This window comes from Telopea speciosissima, chromosome 2 (genome assembly GCF_018873765.1).
Source record: "Telopea speciosissima isolate NSW1024214 ecotype Mountain lineage chromosome 2, Tspe_v1, whole genome shotgun sequence".
NCBI lineage: Eukaryota > Viridiplantae > Streptophyta > Magnoliopsida > Proteales > Proteaceae > Telopea > Telopea speciosissima.
The window spans coordinates 80,705,535-80,724,728 of NC_057917.1; the positions used below are offsets into that span (position 1 = coordinate 80,705,535).

Sequence of the window (19,194 nt, forward strand, 5' to 3'; positions counted from 1 at the left end):
AGGAAGGAAACAGAGTAATTATAATATAATCATTATCGCCATTAACTCAATAGGCGTACGCCGTACGGTGACCGGAACCGGATCTACTTTGACTGCAAGGCTTTTCCCTTTTCTGTTTTTTTTAAGTTCTCTCTCTGCCGATTTTTTCGGAGTGCTATGAGACCCACCCGTTGCCACCTCATCAGCATTTAAGGGTATTTATGTAAATATAAATAATAGTTAATATAGTTATGATTAATGTAAGTACTACCCAACCATAGGGGGAAAGTTTATCAAAAAAAAAAAAAAAAAAAAATTAAAAACTAAAGGGAGATAGCTCCCCACACGGCCACACCAGCTGTGACGTGGGGACGGTGTTAGCTACATGAGACCCACAAAGTTTTTCTTGTTTTTTTTTTCATCAGATCCGCCATTAGGAGTGGTGACAGCCCAAGAAAGCAGCCAGGGTGGCGGCCCAGCTCAAGGTGGAGGGAGGGAGGAAAATAAGGATGTCTATCATTTGATGAGGGAAGAGTCGAACCAACAACCTCTCTCTTGGAATTAGGTCAATGTTTTATTGGAATGATAGCCACCACCATGACAAAAGGTAAATTACATTTTTCTAATATTTGAAAAAACTATGTTAAAAGGTATCTCACGTTTGATTTGTTATGTTTAAATACTTTAAATAGCAAAGCCAATTGAATGTTTGTTAAGAGAGAGGAGTTAAGTCAACGTTTTATTGGAATGATAGCCACCACCATGACAAGAGGTAAATTACATTTTTCTAATATTTGGAAAAACTATGTTAAAAGGTATCTCACGTTTGATTTGTTATGTTTAAATACTTTAAATAGCAAAACCAATTGAATGTTTGTTAATGGTTCGGAGATTATTTTGTATGCAATGTTGTAGAGGTTGATGGGTCTATGACTGATAACAATTTTATGATTTCGATCAATCACAAGTCAGATTCATGAGGAAAATAAAAGTGCAAATGGCGTTGTTCAATGATCAAATCCCATTGTTTTCTGTATTGATTATAACTAGTTGATAGCAGCATGGCGTTGTTCAAAGATCAAATCCCATTGTTTTCTGTATTGATTATAACTAGTTGATAGCAGCATGGCGTTGTTTAGAGATCAAATCCCATTGTTTTCTGTATTGATTATAACTAGTTGACAGCAGAGCTCAGCTGGGACAACAGATATGAAAATGAAGCTACAACTTTCACGGTTTACCGCTCCCTAGTGTCATGGACTCGGACTTCTCACACTCCAATCCCACATCGGCCAACTTTGGGAAAGATCTTGGGATTACAAGATGGAAGGTTTCCTCTCTCTCTCTCTCTAATATGTTCATTCTGTGGGTCGGTTGGAACGGATCCACTGTGATATTAGTAACTAGAGACTTATCATGATTTAAAATCATCTGAAGGAGATTCAAATGAAATTTATGATGATACGATGATATAGGCCTGCATAAACTCTTTAAATTACTTATTTTATCTTCTATTGTAAAATTGTAAATGGGCCTCTATAAACAAGTCTTGACCCGAGCCCGAAGCCCAATCAAGAGTAAGAGCCAGAGCCCAAGCTTAGAAAACAGGAGATCGACTATGGATTTGGGTTGGGAGAGCTCAAACCAAAAGATCGGTTTTGGCTTACCAAACCAGCCCTACTAGGCCTCTGCTTGGGTTCGTACCACCCCTCTGGATTGCCCAATGCCTATGTTTGTAATGCTCTCTCTCTCTTCTTGGCTCAAAAGATGAATATCCCTCTCCCAACTCCCAAGCATAGTTTGGTCGGGTATCCGACTCTAGGCCGATTAAGTCCCACTGGGCTCGTACATGACCCTCGTGCCACGCACGAACCAGGAGTTTCTGGGCCCTAGTGAACCTCAGGCGGGTGGCCCCAAGAAATTATGCAGCGGCGAAGGTTTGATCACGAGACTTTGCTTCCTGAGACGGAGTCTCATGTCCCCTCCAAGCCAGCTGCGCTAGCCCCTTGACGTTTAAACTGCACCAATCTTAGTAAACCTTACCTAAAGTGCTTCTCAATTCTCATGAAATGAAGGTGAGACTAACTAAAGGTAGCACTATTAGCATTCCCAATTTGCCCTCAACACCATGTCTTATTTTTTTAATAAAGAAAATATCATTAAACAAGGATAGAGATTTATATGTTGTCCGTTTATATTGACATCTAAAATGTCAAGCTAATAGTACATAATGAAACAGTATATAGCGAAACTAATTATATGAGAGGGAAGTGACAAGTGACGACTTGTATTTCTTCTTCCCTTAAAATAAAAGTATTATAATGTCAAAAAAAAAAGAGCTGATCAAACAAAAAGGAAAAGGTGCAATGAGCTCCTTTAATTGACTAAACTGGTTCATGATTCATCAAAGTTATAATTAAATTCCAAATCAAAAGACCTCCAATAATTGTTGTCCCTCCATTCTTTTGAAAACCCATGCATTTCACAATTAGTGGTATAGGTCAAAGTTGGGACATAGTTTGGTGGCTTGGACAAAGGAATGTTTGACTTCACATATATAGGAGAACTTCATGTGCAAAATGACTCATAACCCATGACCAAAAATACAAACACAATTCACACCAAGAGTTCTTCATGTGCAAATTGAGTCATAGCCCATGAGATAAATGCAGATTTCATGGAAGCCTTTGAATGTGATATCAAATTTACGTTTGACTTTCCTTTGAATATGATATCAAATTCACGTTTGACTTTTAAGATGTCTAACCATAAAGCTAAGGGTGAGGTAAGGCATTCCTTTATAAGTGTTCAAACATAGTTCTATTGTACCCCCCCCATAGGGGAACATTGGTTTGATCCATTTTCAACAAATGGGCCCCCAAGGTTGCTTGAAAGGGTAAGTGATTTTATAGGATTCAAAATGACCAATTCGTCCATGTGAAGTGTGAACTGCCTCAGTGCTAATGACCATCATTCAACCTATATATTAAAAAAAAAAAAAGGAAAAATTACATCCCCTCCCCTTTATTTTGTCCTAATTACACGTTCCTCCCCTTTATTTTCCCACCTTACATTCAATTCCCCTATGGTTTTTGAAAAAATTATTAATTCCTTCCCTACCTTTAGTATCTGTCTGCTGATATGGTATTAGATTTTTTATAATACCAAACTAACCTTGGATCATTATGAGATGACCCATTTACCCTTTGAATAAAAAACGAAAATAAGAAGAGAATGACTTGCCCTTTCTCCTATCTCCCAAGTTCATCTTCAACCTCTGAACTTTGAAATCGCCGGCGACGATACCCCTACCATTGCCTGAGTATTATGCTATGCTGCTAGCGAAGAAAGGCACGGAGAAGGTATGTCTGAAACCCCATCTTCTTCCTCTGGTTTCAACCCTTTTCTCTTTCAAAACCCCATCTTCTTCCTCTGGTTTCAACCTTTTTCTCTTTCAAAACCCCATCTTCTTCCTTTCTAACCTAAAATTGCTTCAATATACAGGTAGCCATGGCTCTTGCTGGTTTGGAGAATGAGATGGGAAGTTTAGTTTAAGACCGACAAGGTTGCCCTAATTCCTCTTCTTCCACTGAATTTCTTGCCATGGATTCTGTGAGAAGAGCACTTTGAATGCCTTATCTCAACTCTGTCCATTGCTCTTAGCTTCGTTGCTATGTCTGCTACTTCAAGAGGCCTCACTTCTCGTCCCAGTCTTCTCTCATTTGCTCCAACAACAACAATAATTAGCAGTAGTTATCAATTTAGAGATTCTCTGCTCAGCCTGTGATTATCGAGAAGGAAGGAATCACAAACAGGTTGGGTGCGGACAGAAAAAGGCGAAACATTTGACGAAACCTAAATTGGGTCACTATAGAGCTCAAGGAGTTCTATTGAAGAGGAAGGTGAGAGAGTTTTCGGTGACAGAAGATGCATTTCTTCCTGTTGGTACTCCGATAACTGTTCGTCATTTTGTTCCGGGCCAATATGTTGATGTAACAGGGATTACTCATGGGAAAGGATTTCTGGGTGGTATGAAAAGATGGGGATTTACAGGAATGCCTGGGTCTCATGGTACTTCATTAGCTCATCGATCGAAAAGTATTGATTCTACTGGTCAACGAGATGATCCTGGAAAGGTTTTCAAAGGCAAAAAAAATGCTTGGGCGCATGGATGGGAAGCAGTGCACTGTTCAAAATGTATGGGTCTGCAAGATACATCCAAAAAGGACCTTGATGTGGGTCAGAGACCAAGTTCCAAGTGTTTATTAAGGATGCTATTTACAATAAACTAGATATTTCTTTGCTTCTTTCCCAACTTATTTTGCTGCACAAGATGAGGATTGTTAAAAATCTGAACAAAAAGGAGAGGACAGAAAGAAGAGTGTCCCCCCTTAAAGAGGATGTTTTAGAGTTGAAACCTTTAGTTGTTGATCTTAGGGAAATAGATCAATTCATGGCTGGAGATTAACGAGTCAGTAAATTCAATATTCACACATAAGCTCATCTTTTTTCTTTCCCCATCAATCGGATCAGCTAGCAAGGTGTCTTTCTCAGACTATAGACAGTGGAGTGGGTACGTGATCAAAGCACCAACGAAAAATGTTGGTAATTCAAGTCATTCCATTCTAATATGGATAGGGAATTGAAGAAAGGAGATGGAGGCAAAGCTTGAATTTTATTCTTGATTTCACTTTTACCTGTTGTTTGAATGTTCCAGTGCTCAAGCCTCTTCCATCATGAATGTTCCGCAAAACCATAATGAATACCGGTTGTGGCAGTGAGATCAGCGATGTCATTGACGATAGGACGGGATTGCAGGGGCGTGGGGCCGGTGGGGTTGCAGGAAGAAGAAGAAGAAGAAGAAGATAATAGTGTAAGGGTAAAATAGTCTTTTCAAAATTATAACTAACAGTAGATTAAGATGATAGTATAAAGGTAAAATAATCTTTTCAAAACTATAATTAACAGTAAACTAACACCGTCAGCCAGAGGGGGTCTGGGTGTAAGATGGGAAAACCAAGGGGAGAAACATATAATTAGGGCAAAGTACAGGGGAGGGAGATGTAATTTTCTCAAAAAAAAAAAAAAAAAAAAAAACCCTTCCTAGAGCATGTACTCTACTTGAAAGCCACCGTTCAATTGAGCAAATTACCTCTTCAATATTGGATGATAAATTTATAACCAAATTACTCGGACCTCCCCTGACCTTTTTGACAATTTAGGAGAGCTGTCCGTCTGACAACTATTCAGATCTCCTTGCTTTTCAAACTTGATTTCACTTAATCCCAGTTCGTTAATGGTGTTAATAAAATACCTGTTGTGACTAAAATATCCTTATAAATGACCAAAATTTGTCTTTCTTTCGATCCACACCCGACGATCTATGGAGAATTAAATCTAGGGAAAATATCACGTACCTCCCCTGAGGTATGACTTATGTACACTTTCACTCGTGAGGTTTGAGAAATTCCACGTACCTCCCTTGCTTTTCAAACTAAGTAACAAAAGCACCCACTCCGTTAATTGTGGACGTTAAACGTTAGAATTTTGATTTAAATGGCCAAATTGCCCTCATCTTCTTCCCCAAATTAGGGTTTGAAACCTTTCAATCCTCAACGTGAAATAAGGAACCAAAAAGGAAAACAGGGGAAAATCCCCTTTGATCGTTGCTTATCGGCGCCAACCACGGCCAAATTAGCTCACGGGTGACCTTTAGATCCCCGGTGAGTAATAACCATGTTCCAGCGACCAGTATCTTTCCTGCAACCCAGCCCCACCCCCAAAAACTGAATCAAAATACCGAAGAGATGTTGCAGAGAAGAATAAAGCGGTTCTTCAGAGAGTGAATCTTCCTATTGCTTTCTCCTTCGACAAATACAAATATACAATGGAGTCTCTATGAGTTTCAATTTTCAGAAATGTGAATAGGAAGAAGTAATTTAATAAGAAGGAATGATTAATGGAGTGAGGGCATAAATAAGGATGTTTAAATATAGGATTAAGAAGAAAAAAGCAATACAAGTACACAATTTTTTCCTTTTTCCCGCTGGATCTCCACCAAAGTACTTCTTGTTTTAGAGAATTTCTCACTTTCCACCCTCTTCACTCCCTTCTCGGCGTTCTGGAGTCTCGTTAACTTAATTTGGTAAGGGCTGTTATCAGTTAGAAGAAGAAGAATCAGCAAAAGGCAGCTAGTTCTATTTTTTGAAAACTCTAAAAGATTTTTTTCCCTGATTCACAGTAGCTGATCAGTTATACCGGCATCTCAGGCCAGGATTTTAATCGCTGGACATTAGAGGTCGTTCACCGGAAGTTGTGGAGCATATGGCTGCTACGTTTAACCGCAATTTACAAGTTTTCACCTGCAATTTTGAAACCCTAAACCCATTCCGGTTCCTCTCACTTTCGTTGGCAATAGATCTGAGACTTCGAAGGCATCTCATCTGATGGTTGGTGTCTTTGAAGAGAATAGGGAAGAGGGTTGCGCAGACTGGAGGGTGGCCATGTGCATGAGTCTGTGCTTTTTTAAATAATGCTTTCTCTGCTTTGTTTAAAAAAGACCCAATTTTCCTTGTTTAAAGTTCTGTGAGCAGAAGTGGAGGAAGGAGGGGAAAAAAAAACGCAGGGCAACAAAGAGAACAAGGAAGAGAGAGAGAGAGGATTTAAATGAAGGTCAAGGTGGGACCATTAATTTGTAAAACAAAAGCTTGAGAATTGAAAATCTCTTTGGCGCACTCTCCTTTCTGGCCACCTTTCTGGCCATGTTGGAGTGAAGATTTTGCAGAAATTGGTTGAAGCCAGCCAATTTTGGAATCTACAGGGGAGCATTTGATGCTGGCATCGCAGTCATCGGAGCACGATAATCTTTCGCCAGTAACATCCAGACCTCTGGCCCTCTGGCCCTCTGGTTTTGCCGTCGTTTTGAAACCCTAAAATGGGTTTAGGTTTTCAGGTTTTGGGGAAATTAGGGAAGATGAGGGCATTTTGATCTATTTTGGCGAAGATGGTTGAATTTATGTTTTTTTCCAAATCCAAGGGCAATTTGGCCATTTAAATCAAAAGTCTAATGTTTAACGTCTATAATTAACAGAGTGGGTAATTTTGTTACTTAGTTTGGAAAGTAAGGGAGGTACTTGAAATTTTCCAAACCTCATGGATGAAAGTGTACATAAGTCATGCCTCAGGGGAGGTACGTGATATTTTCCTTTAAATCTATTCATTTAACCAGCGATTTTTTTTTCTTCCCTTACCATCTAAAAATTTTTAAGCTTTCCTATGGAAGATCCCCAAATCTAACCTCTTTCTCTCAGCAGATTCTTGTAGATCTTGCTGTACTACCTATCCCAAATCCGTATCTTATATTCTGCTACAGTTTTTTCACCCGATCTCTTAACACATCAGACATATTCTTGATTGATTTTCTGTTTTTGGAACTTTAATTACTTGAAAGGACTTTTTAGTTTCATTTAAAATTACAAAAGAAGGAAGAAGGAGAATCTGATAAAGTATTTTGTTTGTTGCTTGATCTCTCTCCAGGGAAACCAGAAACATGTCATCAAACATTAATGACGATGAATCTGTTATCGAACCTGGAAATATCAATACATATCAATCTCCGCCCTTTACATCTTTTCAGAAGTCTTCTTTTTCTTTTCTTTTTTGCCTTTTTTCCTTTCCCTGATTCAAAGTTTTCCATAAATCCTACCAATTTTTCTTCAATCTCCGGGTCAACTCGAAAGCATGACTCGATAGATCATGCTCCGCAGCCAATCTCTACTAGTGAACAAGAATTCCACGATGATCCAGAAAACGAGGTTCGCCGAGGTCGCCGGAGGGACAACAACAAAGTTTGCCGTCGTGTGTTGCTGCTTCTCTTGTCTCTGGGTGATCGATTAGAGTTGCAAGTTCAGGGTTTTTTTTTTTTAAACATGGAAGGTAGCAGAGAAGAAGAAAGAAGAAGAAAGGGAAACTGTGCAAAGGCAATAGGGTAACTTTCTATGGGGCAAAAAAGTATCATCGTCAATTTTCTTTGGTTTTTCAAATTTATCCCTTAACTCAAGGTTAAATTACTAATGGACTTGGGTCAAATGACACCAAGTTTGAAAAGTAGGGAAGGTTAGTTGTCAAAAGGGTAGGGGAGGATCCCTACATTATCAAAAAGGGTCAGGAGAAGTTTAAGTAATTTGCTTTAAATTGATTGATCGAGGCTTATCGCTGGGCAATCTAGTATCTGATGGGTAGATAAGGCAATGAGAGAAGAATATGGATTGGAGTAAAGAATGGAGGAGTGTTCTCTATGGGGGATCGTGGCCTTGTATGCATGGGGGCCAATATGAGAGTGCGCGTAGAAGCATCATGGGAGGGCCATATTTTCACTTTTTATAAGGAGCGGGGCGATCATTATGCATCTCTTTCATATACAAGTTGACATCATGAATCCACCGCATCAATTTATAGTCCGAGAGACATCAACCATTGTTACACCAAAACCCATAATATCTAATTGTTACAATAAATACTTCTCAAGTCAAGCAATCGATCATAAGTTACCAATGATAATCTTTTTAAACATCTGACAATATTCCATTCAATATTCTCAAATGATCCAATCAAATATACATAAGTGTATACACTCACGCTTGTGCCTTGGAATCATCATTCTTAGATCATACTGTGATGACTGTATAAACTCCATCCCCTAGTTGTAAACACTTATCACGCTTGTGTCTTGGAATCATCATTCTTGGATCATACTGTGATGACTGTATAAACTCCATCCCCTAATTATAAACACTTATAAATAAAAACCTAAAAACAACAATTGGATGAACCAAAGTTTAGCTATTGAACTACATATCTAGAGTCGTAAATAAGATTACTTTGAAGTTTAGCTATTGAACTATACAATTTCATGACTTGTATTATGTGAACCAACTTTTTATTTTTTTTTTAAATATATTATATGAACCAAATTTAGTTCCATGAAAGTCATTCATTTTTTTATTTTTTTTGGGGATAATAATGAAAGTCAATAATCTAATATTTGGAAATCTGAACTTTGATTCATTTGACTAAGCTTTACCTTAATAAGTGATGACTTGGTAGTATTTTTTTTTATTTTCTTTTTGGGTAGAAGACTTGGTAGTATTCAACATTTGATAAAAAGAAGCATGCACCTCCTTTGAGTAGATTCCTATATACTCCTTTCATATAATAAACATTCGAGCTTATTCTGATATTATTTTCCATGTGGATCCCATATAGATGATAACATTCTCTAGACCCTCATTTGTATAATGTGCAGAACCTTCTTACACTGACATCATGGGAAGCCCTCCCTCTTCAACATTTGTTTCTATGGTTTCTTTTAAAAAAGAAAATTCTTTTCTGTCAAGAAAAGGCATATTACATCATTATGAGAGTGCGTGCAAGCTCAAGAGGCATAAACTTTTGGGTTCTAGAATTATGATAGTGTATTGACATGATACCCATCAATAAGAAGATTATCCAAATTCTAAGAGTATTCTTGGAGGTAATAACTCCTTAATTTGACTTCTATTCAATCCACACACACACAAAAAAAAACCCTCCCTACAAGTTTAATTTTATATTTTTTATAATTAATTAACTTAAGAGAGAGGGATCGTACGACACGTCACCAGAGTACAGTTTCCCACCAATGGGGTGGGAAACCAAAATGTCCAATAAAGGGTTTTAATGAGAAGAGAGAAAGTGGGTCCAGTGAGGGATGCGATATGGTGTGTGCAAGAATTTGCACACTAACGTTGTGGCAAATATTGTTTTCCTTACTTTAATTATAAGACGTAATACAGTTTGCTTTGGGCATGACCGAACGACAATTTCAATTTGAAACATCATAAGACTAAATTGAAATACCAAATTATAGTGATGTGTTTGGTACTATTAATGTCTCTAAAGCATTCTAACATAGTTACCTTCTTTATAACATCCCATCACCAAGACTTGAACCTTTGACCTCATGATAAGCGATATAATCACTAAATCATTGAGGCAATGGACAAGCTGGTCATAGTTACCTTCTCTAGTCATGTGGCAATGCTTATTGATACATAAATTTCGTGGACATGTCTTCTACATCATCATTTTGATAGATTATTTTTTAGGTTAAGTTGACATTTTTAAGTATACAATAAAATACTTAAAAATTATGAAAAAACAAAGCAATTATTTCTAATTTGAATTACACAAATAGTTGAAAAGGGAGAAAGAAAAAAATCACATACACAATAACTTATATGATTGAAATAGATCATCAAATTTAATATGTCTTACATCAAGATATCTTCTAACTTATCAAAAACTAAAATTATCAAATCATCACCTCTACGTGATAGAAATGTTGTTCCTGTTGAAATTCTTTGTTACACTTCATTTAAAGGGAAAATTTCTAATGCAATTTTTCAAACCTTTATTTCAAAAACCAAACTATAAGTGGGCCTTGTCCTGCTAATCGATCGGACCCTATTGAAATCGGCCAATTCAGCCTGAACAAAACCCCCTATCGGTTTGGTTATGGTTCGGGTTTATGAGACTGATCAAAATTGAAACCAAACTAGACCATCTGAAAATGAAAAAGTGAACCGAAACTGAAAAAGCAATTTAAAAAACATAAAAAAGTAATTAATATGAAAAACTGAAACCCATAGTAGCAAGAGAACGGCCCGTTGAGCCAACTCGATAAAAGATCGAACCGAATCAAACATAAACCGAAAACCAATCTTTGGCTTAAAGATTTGGTTTTTTATTTGACCCAAAACCAGCCTAAAACCAGTTTAACACGAGGAACTGCCCGATGGACACCCCTAGTTTCTTGTTTAATTGTTCCTTTTCCACTGTAAAACCCAAACTAATTGAAACTGAAGATTGAAATAGTATCTGGTTACAATTAAACCCTCTGGTTCGGTTTTTAAATTCTATGGGGTTAAAAAAGAAAATAATGAAAAATTAATTTGATCAAATCCATCATCTTATGTCCAACTTTGGTGTGTTCTCACCATAGAAGAGCATATATTGTTGTGAGATGTTGAAAGTTGAACAAATTAAACCTTTATTAGAAAGTTAAGTATGAATAAGACTCAAATCAAATTTGAGTACGGAACTAAAAAAATATTAGATTTAGTCTAGGGAGAAAGTTTCTCTTCACCGTGGGACATCTTTCTGTCTCTTATTCGAAGTCCTTCTCTGCCCCTAGAGTCACATCCGATGGCGATAAAGACAGAACTGATTTGGAACTTGATCTTTCTATGCCCCTAGAGTCACATCCGACTCTAGGGTACAACTAAGGGTGTCAATGTGTGTTGCATGTTGTATATTGATTCCGTATCAATTTATCTGCACCAAACTGTATCGAATAAATTCGATACGATATCGGTATGAGATATTTGCACCGAGTTGATATTTGGAACAATATCAATATGGACAAAAGAGTGAAAACACAATAGTATTGGTATGAGGTACATGTGCAATGTATATACCAAATACCGGATACTGTATTGATTGATAGCCTTATTTCATTGACCAATTCCTAACAGGCTAATTCAATCTCAAATCAAAACATAGATACGATCACGGGTTTAAGTATCAGTATCGTAGTATTGTATTGGCCGTATCGTCCAATACATATCAGTATGATTGATACTTAATAGTGATACCATGTCGATACAATAACAGTGGTGGTATCAAAACAGGAGAGTATAAAATAGTCTAAGAAACCAAGGTATTGGTATTTTAAAGGGTAAAATGATCTAATCCGACCCAATACAATCGATCCATAACAGTATCGATATTAAAATTGGTAAAGGTATTAAAATTAGCCGAAACTGATACAGGTGTCGATACTGGTACCAACTTGCATAACCCATTCCCTCGAAAATAAAGGCTGCTTGCTCATCAAATATAAATTCTCTATTTGGTCTTCTCCCACTTCGACCAACTTCAACCAAATCTGAAAAACTGAATTGCCGACATACCCGTTTTGATTTGGGTGTTACAAGAAGATTATATTTCTCACATTCTCATTGGTTTAGAAGACAGATTTTGAATATGTCAGTACCATCAATTCAATTTTTATTGTTACAAAAAAATTGGAATTCATTGGATCAAAATTGGCCAAGTTTGATCTCGATTTTGAACATTTTGAAGTAGATGATTCTAGATCCGATTCCTCTGTAGCGCGGGATGCACTACATATCTTGTGGTGTGGCACCAGAACTCTAGATGTGGATAAACTCCCATTTAACATCACATGTACATCACATTCAAGAAAATACAAAAATCCTTGAATGTGCAACAGTCATTTCGCGCGGTCTTGTATCTAGCGAATGGGCCGCCCGCGACCAAGCTAGCGTTTTCTTTCTTTTTAATTTTTCGTAAAAGAACTGATATACTTTATTGCAAAACCCCACCATATTTGATGTCCTTTCATTCTGTCTTACCCGTCAGATTAAAATATAGGACCCACTAATTAAAAAAAGTCAATACAATTCTAAACATTTCACTCTTTCATAGCCGTCAGATCAGAATTAGGCAGTTTTGCTAGTTAATAAATCTTCTTTCCCCAGTTAATTTGTGCCAAACAATACTCCAATCTTCAACCGCCCACCCGTTTAGATTTAACTCTATTTCTGAGTTTTAGAAAGTTCACTTTTGTCGCACTTTTTTCCGATACTATTTAAAGCCCACGTTGGAAAATAAAAATATTTTAATACATAAATAAAGAGCAAAACAAAATTAATAATTAATAAAGGAAGGGAGAGAGAGAGAGAAAACCGAAAGGCAAATCAATTCTTTCTCATTTTGTGCTTTGGCTTCCTCTTCCATTCCTCTCTTCAAATCCATATCGCCATGTGCGATTCAAACCCTAACTCTGCAAATCTCCGGAAACCCTAATCCTCCACAACAAACTTCACTATCTTTTTTTGATCTGGTTTCCATAGGTGGTTAGGTATGTCGAATACATGGAATAAGCTGAAGAAATCTCTGTCTGTGAAGTTTTCTTCTCAGTCTTCTTCGATGTCACTTGAAGCTGCTCGTTCGTCCGAAATTTCTGAGAAAGATTTCCGAGCTTCGACGCCGACTTCATCTTCATCTGGTTTAAGGCTTTCAAGAGCGAATAGCTGCAGCGGCAGATCTTCCAAGGTTGGTAACTCGGATACCAACTCTTTTTCTTCTCTTTTCCTCTTGTTTCTAGTCGCTTTTCCTTATATAATCTCTAGTTTGGAGGATGGAATTTGGTTTTCGCGATTCGAATTCGTTTTCTTTTCTTATTAATCTTTTTAATCAAATCAAATTTTTTATTGTTCGAATTTTTTTAAAGGGATCTCGTTTTTGTGGCGGTTGTTTTTTACTTTTCTGGCCGGCGACGATGTGGTGAAATGTTAAAATGTGCCAGCTGTGCTTTTTTGTGCGCCAAACCGATTCTTAATTTTACGGAAAAGCCCTTGATATAATGGGAAATGACATCGCCGGACACAGGCAGAAAAGGTTTGTCCCGTACGATGTGGGACCCAAGGGTTACTTGGGAATTGGAATCTCGAGTTCTCAACCGTGTGGGGATTTGCGCGCGCGTTGGATTTGCGAAACCAACGTGTCAAGGTTTTTTTGGTAAATTGGTTTCCGTATCTTAATGAAAGTCTGGGTGAGATTGGGTGGGGAATTTGGATTTGGTGGGCATTAAAATATTATTGCCACTGTGTGTAATAAATGTCCTTGATTTGTGTCATAATTACAGAAACTCCCTTTCATTCATTGTCTTGAAGCCTTATTTGGACGGGTTGAGATCGAGTTACGATCAAATATCGCATGGAATTTTTTGTCTTTTTAAAAAAAATGTTGTTTCCATGATCTAAGTTTTTATTTTGGGGGGTGAAAATGTAAGATAATATTGGTCAATTAGAAATGTTCTTAGTTCTTGGAGTGGTCAAAAACTGTTGGGTGAAAATCTAAGATATTATTTGGTCAATTAGAAATGTTCTTAGTTCTTGGAATCGTCAAAAACTGCCCTTAAATGTGGTAATCCAAGGGAAACAGATTATTTGGTCAAAATTGAAAATGTTTATAGTTGTTGGAATGGTCAAAAAATGCCTTTAAATATGGGGAAAAAGATCCTGTGCCCGCATCTGCCGGTGCAGGCACTGAAGCTTGACACTTGCCAGATGCAATATCCTACAGTGTCGAGATTGAGAAGAAGGGGAAAAAAAAAAATCTGACCTTTTGGGGTCAACTCAGTTAGCAAAAGATCAACTCCTCAAATAAGAGGTCATGAGTTCAAGCCACCTTGGGGCCTATCCCCCCCCCCCCTTTATTATAGCTCTCCAATTTCAAAGAAAAAAAAAAAAAAAAAAAACTTGGGTCAATCGAGCTTAGCACCATTGGATGTAGCATCTGTCAGGTGTCGAGCTCTGGTACCCACACTGCACCGCACTGACATTGGAAGATGCGTACACCAGAGAGGATTTTGATTAGTAAAGCGGCACATACCACGGGGTAGCCACTCTGCTAAGTGGTAACATGTAAAATTGTAAATGGGAGTGTACCTCCTGCATGGAGACACAAGATAGGATGAAAAGACCACCCTGCTCCTCATGAAAAGCAGAAATCTCACCCCTGTTGATGTTGTTGTATTTGCTCCCATTGGCCTGTGCTAGCGTTGGGGTTGTGCTCCCAAACAAAACCTCCACCCATTGTAAATAGATAATATTTTATGTTCTTGAATATTTTGTGGATGTTCAATTGTTCCTATCTTTGAGTTTTTTATATATTGTTTGGAAACTAAAATATAATGTATTTTTTTTTATTCTCGCCAAATGATCTGAAATTTTTTTTTTGGGTGCAAATGATCTGAAATTGAAAAGTGCATAATTTGGTAGATGTGATCCATCATGAATGATTTGTGATCTATAATGTACCATGTCAATTGCTAAATATTCATTATTAATATAATTATGTATTACTTAATATGTTACTAGTGGTGTAGAATGGTTAAAATGTATATTACTTAATTCTTAGTAGTATGTTTAATATTTAAAACTTATATATTGCTTGCAGAGTTTGGACCGTTAAAGTTTGCTGTACGCTAGTATCTTAAATTCTTAGTAGAAAAATAGATTTTTATTTTGAGAAAATGGAATTAAGGCAAGGTGGAAAGTCTAGCCTTCAAAGCGGAGGCCCTTTCAGGACCCAACCTCCCATTGGTTGAGTAGAATTATTTATCACTTATTTATGATGCATTATGCTTTTAAGCAGTAGTTTTACATGTATCTTAAGTATATCCATGTGTATCAAAGTGTATCTTAAGCGTATTAACCGTCTCTCTAATGCATCTCCGAGACGTTTCTTTAAATCATCTTTTTGATGCAGTGCCCAATACCGATACTTTAATCTTTGAGTTTTTCAAACCTCAGTGGTCAACTCATTACTTTGAGAAATCTTGTCAGGAGGCTGTTGGTTTTAGAGCTTGTTTGGTAGAAGAATTGCATTAAATCATTATTTTCGAAAATCCACTTGTTGATGAAAATATCTTCTGCACGAAATTTGAAGTGTGGAACTCTAAGAATGGGATTCTACAGCATCTGTTGTTGAAAGTTTGTTTGTTCTATGCACTTCCTGTGATTATGAACAGGGGAAGGGGTTAAAATTGTTAACTTCTTATGCAGAATCAATGCACTTTCTTTTTGCATTTGATATTGCAAAGTATATTTTAAGCCTATGGGAGTGTACATTGTTGCCATGCTTGCATTGTTTAAGTTAATCAAGACCCAGCAAAATGTATGCCTGTCGAAGATATTATTAATATAATGGAGTATTTGTTGCCAAAGGCATTTTAGACAGTCAGTGACTGTATATAGTTATTAAGCTTTCCTAATAATGTTGCAGGATGAAGTCTAGGTTTAGGCTTATGATAATTGCTCTGACAGTACTATGAAAATTGCTTTTGGGTGCAGAGAACATGTGCTATATGCTTAGGGAACATGAAACCAGGGCAAGGACATGCCATCTTCACAGCTGAGTGCTCCCACGCTTTCCACTTCAATTGCATTGCCTCTAGTGTGAAGCATGGAAATCAACTCTGCCCCATTTGCCGCTCCAAGTGGAAAGACATCCCTTTCCAAGCCCCCACTGGTGTCATTGATCCTCAATTGAACGGCATTGGACGGGCTCGTGTTGCACCTTTGGACTCCCCTCTAGATGAATTTCATGCTTCCCTCCATCGTCAACTTCCACAACTGCCTTTGCTCTATGCTGAACCCCACCACTTCTCTGATGATGAACCCCTACTAAATACCCCCATCCCAGACTCAACCTCTCCCTCACTTTCAGCCCACCCAGTTCCAACTGTCAGGGCCTTTCCTGAGTTCCCTGCTGTACCGGCTACAGCGAACCGCCATGCATTTTCCGTGCTTATAGGTGTAAAGGCACCGGCCCTCCCTGATAACACCCGCCACCATGACCACACACCTATTGACCTTGTAACAGTGCTTGATGTCAGTGGAAGCATGGCAGGTACAAAGCTTACACTCCTCAAGCGTGCAGTCCGCTTTGTTATACGCAACCTTGGACCTGCAGATCGCCTTGCTATAATTGCTTTCTCGTCAACTGCTAGACGGATATTTCCACTTTGCCGGATGTCTGATACTGGCCGTGATCATGCTACAACGGCGATAAATTCCCTGAGATCAACTGGTGGGACTAACATAGTTGAAGGGCTCAAAAAAGGAGTCCGGGTTCTTGAGGAACGGCGTGAGCGGAACCCAGTTGCAAGTATCATCGTCCTCTCTGATGGTAAGGATACCTACAATGTTAGCAATCAAAACCATCGTCAGAGCCCACATAACCAAGCTTCTCCAAATTCAAGACGGGTATTGGATTATCTAAGCCTCTTGCCATCTTCCATCTGTCCTAATAATAGTGCTTCCAGAGAAGAGGGACGCATAGCACCTTTCCCAGTTCATACATTTGGCTTTGGCTTGGATCATGATGCTGCTGCCATGCATGCCATATCAGATGCATCAGGTGGGACGTTTTCCTTCATACAATCTGCAAGCATAATACAAGATGCCTTCGCCAGATGCATTGGTGGCCTTCTCAGTGTAGTGGCTCAGGAACTGCGACTCACAGTGAGCTCAATCTTTCCAGGGGTGTGCATTGGCTCAATACCTGCAGGAAAATACTCCAGTGAGATTTTAAACCAAGGCCAGCAGGGTCTAGTTGAAGTTGGGGATTTGTATGCTGATGAAGAGAAAGATTTCCTTGTTCAAGTCTCTGTCCCTGTGTTTTCGGCTGAGGAGTGTGGGGAAAGAGTGCCAACTACACCATTGTTGTCTGTGGAGTGCTCTTACAAGGACCCACTATCACAGGAGATTGTCCAGGCAGAGAGTAAGATAGTGGAGATACGTCGGCCGGGGGTTCTATCCTCAGAGGACAACACAATGAGCTTAGAGGTTGACCGGCAACGGAACCGTTTGTGGGTCACAGAAGGTATCACAGAGGCTCAGGGCATGGCTGAGAAGGGAAATCTTGAGGGTGCGCAATCCATTCTTGCAGCTAGGAGATCAGCCCTATTAGCTTCAGCATCAGCTCAAGCAGGGGATGGTCTGTGCAACTGGCTTGAAGCTGAACTGAAGGAGATAAGGGATAGGATGGCAAGCCAAGAACTCTATGAGGAGACAGGAAGGGCTTATGTGCTTTCAGGCTTGAGCTCACACTCATGGCAGAGGGCTACAACAAGGGGGGATTCAGCAACACATACCATGGTCTTCAACAGAGAAGGTGAGAATCAGAACATGAGTGGGGTAATGGGATACGAGACGCCATCGATGGTGACCATGGTGATGAGATCACAGACAATTAACATCAGAGCCGGTTCCCCTGAACAGGCTCATGGGTTAAACAGGTCATGCAGCTTGGGTGTTCCACGTCGAGGATAGGAATTGACATTCCCATCCACCCGTTCGCTACAGTAAGGGATTTTTTTATGTGGTGTAAATAGCAGGAATCTGAAAGTAATTAAAGGGTTAATCTCAGGTGGTAAGTAAAACAAACTAATGGCTTCTCAATTTCTCTCTCAATTGCTAGTTTTGTGGTTTGAAATTGATCTATTTCTTATTTTATGTAATAAACAGATTCATATTTATGCCATGGGAAAGGAGAACCAAGATCGGGCAGAAAATTTTAGTAGTTTAAAAATCTCCACAACACGGTTTTAGTAATCAGAATTGTATCAGGTGAATTGGCTGATACGAATCCGAATCAGCGGCACCAATTCGGATCGGGCGTGATTTACCGGATCCTGATTACAGCCGATTGTTTAAACCCTCTTTTGAATCGATGGTGCATTATATTTGATCTTTTCTGCTATTATTTGCAGGCCCACCTTATTGCCTACGTCCATGGGCTCTGGTTTTGATTTTTATTAATTTGACAGAAAAATAACCTCATTACAAAGAAAATCACTACTTGTTAAGGTAATATGTTTTAGAAAAAATATTAACCAACATGGTCACACCCAAAGACAAAAAAACCATCAAAACTGAATCAACTCAAGAAAAACATAAAAGATTCATTAAAATACTTCTATGGAAATATCTTTTTCATATCTGGTTGACAGGGTTAAGAATAGACCAGCTAATTGGAAGACCCCTCTTCTCTCTCAAGCCGGTCATTTCGGTCCTCATTAAATCGGTGTTACATTGAATCCATACTTGATGTCTTGTTTCTCTTTTCCCTCTTCAATTTGCAAACAATTAGACTCTATTAGCATGGCATTTTGGAGAGGTAAAATGGTGGGTGAAAAAAAAGTATAAGCCATTTTCATGTTACTCTGTGTAAGCCCAAACTGACTGTTTGTTTAGTTTCCGTACTAGTGTTGTTCATAACCAATCTCTTCTTCTCAAGCCATCTTTGTGACTACTAACCTCCCCTGATCCTCTTTGGGCTTCCATGTTAAAGGCGTTACACTTCAGAAGTACTATAACCTTTTTTGTATCCCTTTGCTTCCTTTAAAAATGGTTCATGGTGCTGGAAACGTATTAAAAGGGTACTGCCATTATTAAGGAAAAGTGATTGTTGGCATGTGGGTACTGCATCCCTAGTCCTTGGATCCTTGGACTCAATGGGTATTGTGGGCCCCAATCAATTCTTCCTCATCCCTCTTATACGAAGGTTAGTGAGCTTACG

General features: G+C 38.4%; 1 protein-coding gene and 1 pseudogene across 1 annotated transcript; both read left to right on the plus strand.

Annotated features, from left to right (window-relative positions):
* The first annotated feature begins 3,311 nt into the window (after positions 1–3,311).
* On the plus strand, positions 3,312–4,674 carry LOC122651206 (annotated as a pseudogene).
* Positions 4,675–12,866: 8,192 nt separating this feature from the next.
* Positions 12,867–18,227, plus strand: LOC122651306 (E3 ubiquitin-protein ligase WAV3-like). The gene is made up of 2 exons (XM_043844645.1): positions 12,867–13,158; positions 15,963–18,227. Exons 1-2 carry the CDS (start codon positions 12,967–12,969, stop codon positions 17,943–17,945), a joined length of 2,175 nt encoding a protein of 724 aa, XP_043700580.1. The 5' UTR covers positions 12,867–12,966; the 3' UTR covers positions 17,946–18,227.
* The last annotated feature ends 967 nt before the right edge of the window (positions 18,228–19,194 follow it).

Bases quoted from the DNA above. Each gene is read 5' to 3' on its own strand.
- LOC122651306 (XM_043844645.1), top strand. From the start codon at position 12,967: ATGTCGAATACATGGAATAAGCTGAAGAAATCTCTGTCTGTGAAGTTT. The intron at 13,159-15,962 runs GTTGGTAACTCG...TTTTGGGTGCAG, and splicing joins GCAGCGGCAGATCTTCCAAG to AGAACATGTGCTATATGCTT.